Source organism: Mytilus galloprovincialis, chromosome 5, assembly GCF_965363235.1.
Source record: "Mytilus galloprovincialis chromosome 5, xbMytGall1.hap1.1, whole genome shotgun sequence".
NCBI lineage: Eukaryota > Metazoa > Mollusca > Bivalvia > Mytilida > Mytilidae > Mytilus > Mytilus galloprovincialis.
In genome coordinates this window covers 37,813,716-37,826,218 of record NC_134842.1, presented here as the reverse complement: position 1 = coordinate 37,826,218, position 12,503 = coordinate 37,813,716, and the positions used below count along the sequence as shown (strand labels likewise).

Genomic DNA, 12,503 nt, shown 5'->3' with positions numbered 1-12,503 from the left:
CTACTTTTAATCTATAAAATAAAATTAAACAGACCTATAAAAATTGCACGTGTTGGTTTAATCTTTATTTATGTTTACATCGCTTATATGGTCATCTGAGGTCAAATCGATAGTTAATTAGATTGTGTCTGGACTAAAATACACACGAAACGAACCTATATATTATCTACCCCATGCTCTGTATACTGTTTATTTTAGACTTAGACTTTTAGACATTTTGGATAAATGTTTTACATTGTTATAAATCACCTATGAGAATTTGAGTCAAACCATGAACTTGACAGCTAGTGCTCCTTTAACAATCTTCCTTTTTCTGAATTTTCATTCAGTTAGCGAGATGGTAGTATATCGTATCTTTTCTTAAAGGAAATAAATTTATCTTACCATTTGAATCAAGGCTTTCATAAAAGGAAGATTGTATTTCCGGTAGAACCTACAACATAAACACTGCATTATATTTCTATTTCCTTGATACGGCGTGGATTCTTTTTAACTCATCTAATATAAGCTTCACGCAAGAAAAAAAACACATAGGAATCGTCAAACATCACAAAGTGACACTAGAATAAGTTAAACTGTTATATGTTAAACCAGACACTTGTATTTGAAAACATGCATGTAGTATTTGAAGTAAACATAAATTTAGAATGGAAATTGGGATATGTCACAGAAATAAAAACTCGACCATAGAGCAGGTATGGTACTTGATACCATTATTTAAATAGGTTGTTCACATTTTGAAGTCAAAATCAAAATATAATATGGCAGCTACAATTGTAATTATGGTAATTACATTAATGTCATATCCAACCAAACTGTATTGTATATGATGTCATAACTACCCCAAACGCAAAATTAATTTAAAAAAAATTAAAAGTGAAAGCCGTAGATTTTTTTGAAATTTACACATGGCCTGGGCCGTGATATACAAATGTTATCCAGAGCGTTAGCTTCCATGAATGATTTCGATTCTAATAGGACAAATACAGTCATTAAAAAAATAAAGCAAAAGTGGGTATGCCGTATGTTGGGTCCGTTCGTTTTTTACTCCCTTTTACATAAAGTTAAAACATTCTAAGAATTCTGTTGTATGCATATATAAATTATTTCGTAAATAACAGCTTGAAACATAGTTTTTAATTCTTATAATTTTCAAACCCAACATTTGCAATTTTTTGCTTTACATATTTTTCTCGTAAGATACCATTAAATCCAAAGTTGACATTTCGTAATTAAGGAGCCGCAATGTTGACTTGCTGAAATCAGTGAATACTAGAACACACCCGTGATATCGCGGGTCCCTGACTCAATTAATGTATACTAGAACACAACCGCGAAATCGCGGGCATATATAGCTTATGTACTGTTGTAGGATGATTTTTCGTAAAAGATAATATAAATGACATCAAAAGCCCTCTCCCTTTTTCCAAAGTCGGATATTTGTTTCCTTTCTGTTATATTCATCTATTTTCGTGTTTCTGGCCTCAGACCACAATTATTCTTCTCCTTTGATACAATGGCAACTACTTATATAAAGACCATTATTAGTCTAATAAAATATGCTTCTAAGACAATCCATTTTCTTTTACGAGCCTTATTAATATGCCAATGGTAGGATATGAATCTTGTATAAATGATTAAGACCGACTAAGGCTAATTTGAGGGGTGGTCGGAGGGGTCCTTATCCCGAAATCCCGGGCTTAAAAACATGAAACCCGAGATGCAGAATTTAAAGAAATTCATATCCAGAAATCCCGTAAGGATCCATCCCCAAATCCTGAGCTTTAAAACAATCAATCCCGCCGTCCCGAAAAAGGTCCTGCCTCCCTCTAATCTCTACCCTGCTTTCATTTTTGCCAAATCACTACTTTCACTTTCAACAATAAATTTGTATGCCCCATTTATTGGCATTATGTTTTCTAGTCTGTGCATCCGTGCGTTCGTTCGTTTGTTCGTTCGTCCATCAGTCTGTCCCGCTTCAGGTGAAAGTTTTTGGTCGAGATAGTTTTTGATGAAGTTGAAGTCCAATCAACTCGAAACTCAGTAAATATAGTGCCGATGTAGCATCCGTGTACTACGGACACATTCTTGTTTCCACATGTTTTACTTATTTCAATTATATGCAACTGGTATGACCCCTTTTAAATAGTAAACATTTCAAAGAAAACAGTAGACAGAATACAGATAGTCTCTATATATTAAAGTAGTATAATCGTAGTTTACGTGTAGATAAACGCGAAAAATAATTGTCCTGTCTAAGGAGATTTAATAGTTGTGGTTCTTGAGATCATGATATGGAGAACGCTCTGATTGGCTTATCAATTTTTCATTTTTGTTATCTATCATACGATTTGTTGTACTTGTGGATGTTTCAAAGTCTTATCTATGACTAAAAGTCAGTATGATGTCGGAATCAATATCCGGAATCCTTTTTTGTCGTTTTTCTCCAAATATATCTCAATCTGAACAATCATAAGAAAGGATGACAAATGCGACTATGCATGTTACCTATAGAACACAGAGGCATGATGATTAATTTATCGCGGAAGGAAGAGAAGCGACACACAAAATGAGGTCTTCTCGTTTAATAGTATAGATGCGAATAATGCAATAAAATAGAAAAAAAAAAAAAAAAAACCTACCTCAAAAATGCGTTTAAATGCAAAAGTATACGAATTTTGAAGCTTCGAGTAACGGAAAACAACTTCATCTTTAGCGTTTCCATTTGTTTGACGTCATGATTTAAAAGACCTTCAATGACCAAAACCATTAATGGACTTAAGATTTCGCCAAGCACTAGTATCTCTGAGTCTGCGCTAAGTATAGATATATCGAGAATTTCACGGTATTGTTTACAAAACGAAAGAAACATGTCATATCAGAATGAGTTTTTAATGTTAAAAAAAAATATGTTTTATAATTCATATTAGAATGAAAAATTGAAGAGTTGATGGAATCAAAAAGGACCTTCTAAATAGATAAACCGGGAACTTTCAATAGATTACGATACAAACTTTTATTAACTTTTTAATCTATTTATACATGTTGTCATATTTGGAAATCTTAACAGACATGCATTTAGTACTTACCATTTTAAAGGAGGAGCTGTAATGTTGATCATTAACACTGGCATCACAATTAAGTGTATCAGGGCTAACAGGATGAAAATGCCAACCTATAAAGAGTTAAATATTAACAGTTTAGATCATGTGTTGTTCGTCATACCTTGTCCTTGTAAAACGTTAAAAAGATGCTATTTGAGGATCCGGAGTATGTGAACTCATTCACATGGTTGTTTATGTATCGTAACCTTTCGGTGTGTGTATCTGTGTTCTTTTTCGTTATGACATGGTGTTAGTTTAAAATTTGCAACTTCGTGGTTTTAATTATGCCTTTAATAAATCACCTGTTGTATACACGTATTATTAATATACAAATTACTGCAGATCTTTATATATGTGTGTTTGTGTCGTGATATGTAGAACATATTGTATATTTTGTCTTTGAAAAAAAAAATCATCATCCAAAAATAACCGTTCCTGATACATTTCAAGTAACTAATAAAATTGAAAATGGAAATGTGAAATGTGTCAAAAAGACAACAATACGACCAAAAATCGGAAAACAGCTGAAATTCATCAATGATTCTTCAATACATCGGGGAAATCCCGCACCCGGAGGCGTTTTTCAGCAGGTCCCTTAGCTAAAATATGTTCTAGTTCAGTGATAATGGACGTCATAGATTCTTCTTAAGCACTTTTGACACTGTGTTCAATTTGCACAAAATTTTTACTCATGTATTGTTAATTCAAACACGGAGAGACGTCCATACAGTTTTTGTTTATATCAATCACATGAAAACCAGTATTATGTCTTTGCAGGAAGTTGCACATTCCGTACATTAATGAGTTTGCTCTAGCAAATTACGATGGTAAATTATTACTGCCTTATAAACCATATTAATACAACACATAAATGCAAAACGTTAATTATATAAACGTAGTTAATTCTTTAAAACTATCAAACAGTCAACTGCTAAGCTTTATAGACTTTTAAACGTCGAAATATATAACCAAAATGTAAACAAATATAAAGTACGTATTGTAAGTACTATTTAAAACAGATTCCTTAGCAAACAAAATATCTTATTACCCTCATCATTTATCCACCCTATAAATGAATTATCAGCGATACTGATAGTTCTGCACAATTCTCATTCTCTTTTTATGTTTACAAGTATATTATATGAAAGAGGGAAACTTTGGTTTAATCAATATCACTACCTACTACTATAAAAGATAAAACATACTAAACAAATAAAGTACGACGTTTCAGAAAAAAATGAAAGCAACATTCGAATTGTATTCAAATGACTGCCAAGCCATTTAATATTAAGTATGCATAATTATTACATACCTGACGAAATAAAGATTCCTCTTCTCCGTACCACATTTTATGCAGGATATCGGTAACGATTTTGTTTTCAAGAAATGACTTGTTTTGTGTCCTAATTGCATCTTCTAAGTACCCGTGGTTCACCAAAAGACGACCAGCATGATTAACCGGTTCATCAAGTTCATTTTCAACTAAATCGTTGTTTGAAGTGGCCTCGTAAATAAAACTCGTAATCAGGGTTGCACGCTCCGTGAAATATCTATAATACAGAAACATTTTCTGAAAATCTAACATGGACCGAACCTATCGATGGCTAATCTTTAAACCATTTTATAGTCTTTAGTTATTATCATTTTCAAATCATGTTTACAATGATGTAGATGAATCTTTTTCGTATTGTGGAAAGGGTAAAACTACAACATATTTTAAACTCATATGTATATGTAGTGTTTGTATGTGCAGTTCCAAAACATAATAGTTTTTAGGTTATGATTTTGAATAGTAAAACAACATTGATATTGATACAAATTTTGTTTAATCACATCAATAATCTTCAATTTAAACAATAACTCATTGTTCTCAATCAAATACTTAGTTTTTGAGTTTAAATCAACACATGGTTTTGTTTTTCAGTAAACCGGATATACAATAATTATTGTGTATTATACAGTGATGCTTATCAGGTAAAATCAATATGATTCTTTTTGTCGGTTCAAATTCGATAACGAAAGAGGTTTAATAAATTATTCACATGCAAATGAATACTTCGATCTAATTGAATCCGTATTCATATGAATTTTAATTGGTTTTAATAGCTAGAGATGGGTTATGGAATAATCATTTTTATTTATTAAATTAAAAAGTTGTAAACTTTGGAAGTGACAACGATTTGTACAAGAAAAACTCATTCTTATACAAGTAAAGGTGGTACCTAACACTACAGGGAGTTAACTCTGTAAAATCAGCTAAACGTTTTAATTGCGTTGTGTTGTTAAAGGAATACTAAGCTTCTCGATGATCAAAATAAGTGTTTGTCAAACTGCTATATAACCAGTGTAATTTTTCTGATAAATTGGTTAGTTCATTTTTTTTTAAATTTCATATTTTTGTCAAAGGGTCAAAGTAAATATTTTGTCAAAATTTTATGAAAATTAAACGAGCCAAATAAATTTTAGTCAAGGTGTAGGGTACCACCTTAAAACGATTATAAACATGTTTTTGACCTGTTTTTATGAACTCAAACAAACTCAGAAAAATCAAAGTGCAGGAGTTTGTAATCAGTATGCCTGTGATTAAATCGGATAATATGACAGTCGGCAATCTGCCAATTTCACCTTGATGGTTAAGTGGCGTTTCAATTGAAATACACACGACATGCTAAAACATAATATCGAATCTTTGAATTTTATTTTGGACTTTTTATAATATGGATATGCGTTTTAGTATGTTATTAGTCGAATATAAGAATTAGAGTCAAATTGGGGAATTAGTATTCATTTAAAAATAACAGTTTATATAACATTCACATTAATAGGATATATGAATATTTAAACTCATTTAAAAAAAATTACAGACGGCCTCTCAATCTTTTAAACATTCTATATTGCATCTGCTATGGTATTTGCCTTACAGTTTTAATCTTGTGGATGTCTCCCTATGTATTTGCTCATTCTTCTTATCATCACTAGCATCTCGTAGAATTTTGCAACCGACTAAAATATGACTAATGCGAACCTTCAAAATAGATGAAGATACCAAAATTATGAATGTTTTAATATTTGAAAATAAATGCATCTTTTCCTTTCAATAAAAGTTTAAATATAAGACATATTTCATGTCTTTCAAATAGTTATGCGCCATTTCTTGGATACCTGTTTCTGTCATTAAATGAAGACACGCTATACAAACTTCAATTTTCCTATTTAAACAAGAGTAAACCAAATATTATGATCAAATCTTAAATTTCACTATACATATTTTGTTACAATGTTCTTTTTGTTAATCTTGTTTTGTTCAGGTACTAAACATTAACATTAATAACAGAAAACATTGTTTGCATTTTTAACTTTCAAATTGACATAACCAAGTTAAAAAAAAAAAATACTGAGAATATTCTTCCGTTAGGAAAATATCTATATCATTTACAAAAAGCTTAATACTAGAATTTATGATAAAAGGGATGATTTTTCATTTTGTATTGTTAATTATTCACTTTTAGATGGTGGCATTCCCTTGACACCATCTTTTGTTGTTTATATATCTCAACTAGACTAAGTATGATTCGCTCGTGTATGTAATACCGCAGTCTCACTAGTCCCACTAGGCCACGATCACACTACGATCTGTGAAAAAAAATGCAAATTTTGACGATCGTAGTGCGCTCGTGTAGATCGCAGTAAGGTCGTATCACGGTTGTGATGAGGTCGTCAAGATCTTGATGAGCGTGGCCAACTTTGAACATGTTCAAAACAATAGTGGTGCGGTCGTAGCGAAATCAGATCGTAGTAGAAGGGTAGTGAGAGCGCAATAAGGTCGTGGTAAGATCGCAAATGTTGCTATACTATCGTAGCGAGAGCTTAGCGAAAGCGTGATTCTATTCGGAGATACTGCGCTACGATCTCACAGTGAGGTCATTACGACCTCACTACGATCGTCACGTTATCACCGCTACGCAACTACGATTCCACTACGACTATACCACGTTTACACAACAAAGACCATGGTACAATTCTAATACGCCCTTGCCGTCCTCATCACTCTCTTCTTACGACCTGACTACGTTCATACTACGACCATCATTCTCATTGTCATTTTCACAGAAAATATATTAAATCTTTCCAGGTTTTTGTTTGTCTATATGTAATAAGGACTTCATGTTCATTTTCTCTAACGGCTCAACCATGCTTGACAAATCTGTGTCATCTCTGCTAACGTTCACTTAAATATAGTTATTTGAGCAATAGGTTGTAACTAAGGTTGGATTGGTCGGTCCAACATCTCTATATCTACCCTACAGCCACGTCTTCGTGTTCTAGTAGATTTTGGTGGCATGACTGTATTGTTTCCAAGAAATCTACGTATTAATCAGAAAAAGAAGGAATGGAATAGTATTGACATGGAAAACGATGTTGACGTTATTGCTGAGAACGTAGTAAGATCGCGGTATGAACGTAGTATAATCGGGGTAAGAACTTGCTATAATCGCAGCAGAAGCGTGGTAAGATCGTGTTTCCATCGGATAACTCATATTATAGTCGTAGTGAGAACGTGATGAGCGTAGTAAAATCATGATAATCGTAGAAAAAGCATGGCGAGAACGTGGTATAATCGGGATCGTTGTAGAAGCGTAATGAGGACGTAGTATCATCGTGAAAATAACGAAAATTAACATTTTAATGCCGCTCATTTCGCGACCTCACCACGATCTGAATTAATTTTAGATCCCGGTGAGCGTTGTGCGATCGTGGTCTAGTGGGACAGGGGCTTAACAACATCTAAGATTTCAGCGAAAGAAATATACGTATTACTGAAAAACTATTACGCCAGGATTTTCGAAATCACAAACTAGATAAAACATTTACTTAATGTTATCATCGGTACAAGAACATCATTCGTAAATACAAATCAACATGCAACATCTTATACGTTCAGGTTTATCACATCCAATCTTCTATGGTGATATTCTTTACAAAGCAATAAAGTGTCGGCAATCACTTCAAAAGATAACAAAACCTTTAATAGAATTATTAGAAATGGATATAGTTACGTTACAGTTGTCGGGTAATTATACATGTAAAAGATGACATATGTTGACTTTTATATTGATTCATTCGTAAGTCTTTGCATTGGAAATAAACACATTTATTCAAACCGATTTTGGTATGGTACGGGTTGGGTTCGTCTCATAAACACTGTATGATGGTACGGTACTGATACTTAACCCCTAACAGGAGGGATTGTGCTAGATATGCATATGATGACGACATAATCTTTCAATCAATATAATTGAGGTCTGGAGATGGCATGTAAATGACTGCTAATAGACCTTTGTAAATTGATTGATCATTGTCATTCTGTTTAGTTTCCTTTGTAACATAACATATTCTGACATCGGACTCTGACTACTTCTAAACTGAGTTTTAATGCGGTTTTGTCTGGCTATATTGCAGACCCATTTGTTGCCTTTGGCTGCGTTTGCTCTTTGGTCGGGTTGTTGTCTCGATCTTTGACACATTCCCAATTTTCATCTCAACTTTCCCTTATATGTATCTGAAAAAAAAAACGCTTTGAACTATTGGCAACTGATTTGCTCACTAGCTTCTTAATTTGTTTGGCACATTCAAACTGTTTTGCTCTGGCACCCCTTGTGAGTTTGTTGTAGCTTAGACATTATTTTTCCTTGTATGCATGATGAGTTCGTTTAAAATCAAAACATATAAACTAGCACCTTAGAAATGTTTATTTCGAAATTAAAATTTAAAGAAGCTCAATTGGATTACATCATTTTTCAACAATGCTCTTAATGTAACTATGTTAACAACATACATAAAACTTAATCATTTTCCTAATAAACAAGCATAAATAATGCCTACACACATATAACAACAATAAACCAACAATGATATTCCTTGTGGTTAAAGTTTTAAAAAAACGCTTAATAGATCAGTATACGATATATGTTATGTTGCTTGCACGGCTACTTATCTACGGCTTTTGTTCTCATGTAGAAAGTCGTCTCATTGGCAATAACAAAAACAATGTATTTTGTTATGAAACAGTCATACACATTTTTACAAGTGTAACATGCAATAATTCCATATTTTCTTATATTCATATGGACATTCGTATAGCGCATATCATGTAAATTAACCTATGTGAAAGGTGCGTACCACAAAAAATGATACTAATTTCAAACTTTATGCAACCTTTCAATGTATTGATGTTGACAAACAAATTATTCATTTAAAGCTGAACTTTAAAATTGACTTACAAATCCTGTGTCTACAAGCTGAGTTGCCCCAGAATAAAACTGTTTCCGCAGTAATGTCAAAAATATGAGGCCGATTACATCAGAATTTGTGATTGCCCTCTCAATATCTAATAAATATATCAGGTTTTAAACGATTAAAGTAAAACGAAATGTATTTTGTAGTGAAAACAGTGCACATCAAGACTTTGTACGTGTATACTTTGGCATTAAATGATTCGTTTAAATATTTTTTACTGAGTAATCGATACATCTTTAGTATCTTTAAAGTACTGCAAATCATCTAGTAGATGAATTTTATAACAGCTAGAATAGTTGTCCGAGAAATATAAATTCGATTTTATGACATGTATTTTTTATGTGTGAACAAATCTCATATACAGGTTTTAAACCAAGTGTATAGTTGTGAACACATTTAATGTGAAACCAGTGTACATTACATTTAACTATTTGTAAACATGTTTTCTGTATATGGCGATTGGTCTGAACACGGCCGTCTAATATATTTATGAAACATGCATAGGATATATATTGACTAATGCTGAACTGTAAATGTTGGAATTGTGTGCAATATCAATAAGCATTTTCCATACTTTATGCATTTCCTTTGATAAGTAACGTATAAGGTTTTTAGAAACTTGTTTCTGATACTCCTACATTGTTACTAAGATTATCTATTAATGTTTAAAGCATTATCAATAAAAAATATATTCACCTTTTTCCTTCCAATCTGTTGGCAAATCCGATAACCTCGACAAAGCTTCCAAATCAGTCCGTAATCCACTACCGAATGCAGTTGTCAAATCCTTTAAGTGTTATACATTAATGTAGATAATTTTACATTTATTTTCGATATAATATATTGAAACCCTTATATCAAATAAGTTGTTCTTGAATAATGAAACGTAAAATCACAAAAAAAACTGAACTCCGAGGAAAATTCAAAACGGAAAGTCCCGAATAAAATGGCAAAGTCAAAAGCTCAAACTAATTAAACGAATGTACATCAACTGTCATATTCTTGGGACAGGCAGTTTCTTATGTAGAAAATTGTGGACTGAACCTGGTTTTATAGCTACATGTAGCTTAACAATTAACTTGTATGACAGTCGCATCAAAGTTTTGACAACGAGGCGTGAACAAACCAAACAGGCATAATTAGTACAAATGTCAAATATACAGCAGTCAACATTCTGTTATAATCTTAATAACTATAAAAAACAGACAAATATGTAACAAAGATGCAAAAGCATATTATCAAAAATTAAAGACAAGAATACACAAACTTACCATATCACAATAACAAAATGACGGGATGTATACATTTGTAAGTACTGAGCCAAGTCATATATGTAACAAAGAGACATAAAAATGCGTATAGACAAAGCACAAAGCAAAAATGAATTTCAAGCAACAAACAAGTTTTACAATAGCATAATAATGGGATGTATAAGTACACAGCCACGCTATATTATTGGGAAAAAAGAATCTAAACAGAATAAATAAAGAGATATAGATAACGAATAGGTCGAGGCTGATAGGACTTGGTCGAGAATGGTTCAACTTAATCAAATACAGTTCAGCTTTGGTCAAATATGGTTCAGATTTGGTAGAGTATGGTTAAGATTTAAGAAATAATTGATGCAAGCTATTCTTTGTTGTAGTTTTATGGTAAGGCATTATATTCATGATTATTTTTTACGTAGCGATAACTTGCATCAACTATTTGGATTCTGATAAGGACAGTTACGGTAATTTTCTATGTCTGATATGTATAAATGTAGAGCGTTTTTGTAGGGTCTTCGATGAACCTTCCTTTTTTGTAGGTAAACAAGCATACTACAAGCAATGTGTTTTTCAGAGGGAGGGAATTTGAACAGCCAACATGAACGTTGTCGTATCTTGGTAAAATATGTCGATTGCGAATTGTAATACATTGAACTCATTAATTATCTTTTCTTAACAACGTGTGCATCATTTAAAAGTTTGAAAGTATTTAAAGTGAATAGAATATATTAAATTCATTTTTCTGTAGTAGTCAAAATACGCATGTGCAAACAAAGTTTATTGGTTTTCGAGCATGGGTTTGTTTACAAAGTGAAAGAAGCACTTCATATAATAATTTAAGATTAAAGCTCCACACCAAGAATGGAACGTGTATAAACAGTTCTTTAAATCATAAATCAGTGTAATCGAATTATAATGTCATAAACTATTTCTTGAACTGATCTTATGGGTTACTGTTGTGGCTTTTCAATCCTCAATGCTCTTCAACTTTGAACTTGTTTGGCAATATAAATATGTCAATTTGAACGTCACTGATGAGTTTTATGTAGACGAAACGCGCATCTGGCGTACTAAATTATAATCCTGGTACTTTTGATATTTATTCGTTTTTATCGATCAATAAAAACATATATTAACACGATGAAAAGGCTTGCAAAACAACTAAATGTTCGATTGGCACCAGTATTGAACTTCTCTTCTAAATACGTCATATTACATTTTTTTTTAATTGCAAAAATAGGTTTGATAAGTGAAGTCAGAACTGATAATTAATGATGTACAAATGTGTCTTGTGTCGTCTTATAATGTAGATGAATATATTCCATTACTTTCATTACCTTTTCATATATGTATTCAATAGATCGATGATCAAATGCCATTTTGATTGCGTCCTCTGGAATTCTCCATTTCTCAATCTTCAAAAGGTACATCGATAATACGTTTGCGTAAACGTCTTTATCTGTGCCCTAAAATAGTTTGTATTTTTATTGAAAAAAGTAAAAATCATACTGATACTGAACTCCGAGGAAAATTCAAAACTGCAAGTCCCCAATGAAATTGCAAAATCAAATGATAAAACACATCAAACGAATGGACAACAACTGTCATATTCCTGACTTGGTACAAATGTAGAAAATGGTATATTGAGTCAGGTTTTATAGCGCTAAACCTCTAATTGGTATGACAGTCGCATCAAATTGCATTATATTTACAACGATGCGTTAATTAAGTAACATTTCCGAAAATTATAGGGTTTTGTATAAAGTGCGTGTTTCTGTCGATGATCGGGGGTTCTTCCCCGACAATGTGGCTTTCTTCACAAATAGTGCTTAAG

The 12,503-nt window shown here is 32.3% G+C and overlaps 1 protein-coding gene across 2 annotated transcripts in view; it reads right to left on the bottom strand.

Moving 5' to 3' along the window:
• The window catches only part of LOC143075759 (transient receptor potential cation channel subfamily M member 8-like), a 37,078-nt gene extending 24,946 nt beyond the window's left edge, over positions 1 to 12,132 (bottom strand). For both annotated transcript variants that reach the window (XM_076251324.1, XM_076251322.1), the window contains exons 1-7: positions 12,007 to 12,132; positions 10,098 to 10,188; positions 9,386 to 9,492; positions 6,026 to 6,129; positions 4,417 to 4,654; positions 3,090 to 3,175; positions 385 to 433 (exon numbers count right to left, since the gene is read on the bottom strand). In XM_076251324.1, coding sequence (XP_076107439.1) covers positions 385 to 433; positions 3,090 to 3,175; positions 4,417 to 4,654; positions 6,026 to 6,129; positions 9,386 to 9,492; positions 10,098 to 10,188; positions 12,007 to 12,099 — 768 coding nt within the window. In that variant the 5' untranslated portion in view covers positions 12,100 to 12,132. The remainder of the gene's footprint in view (positions 1 to 384; positions 434 to 3,089; positions 3,176 to 4,416; positions 4,655 to 6,025; positions 6,130 to 9,385; positions 9,493 to 10,097; positions 10,189 to 12,006) is intronic.
• Between the last annotated feature and the right edge of the window lie 371 nt (positions 12,133 to 12,503).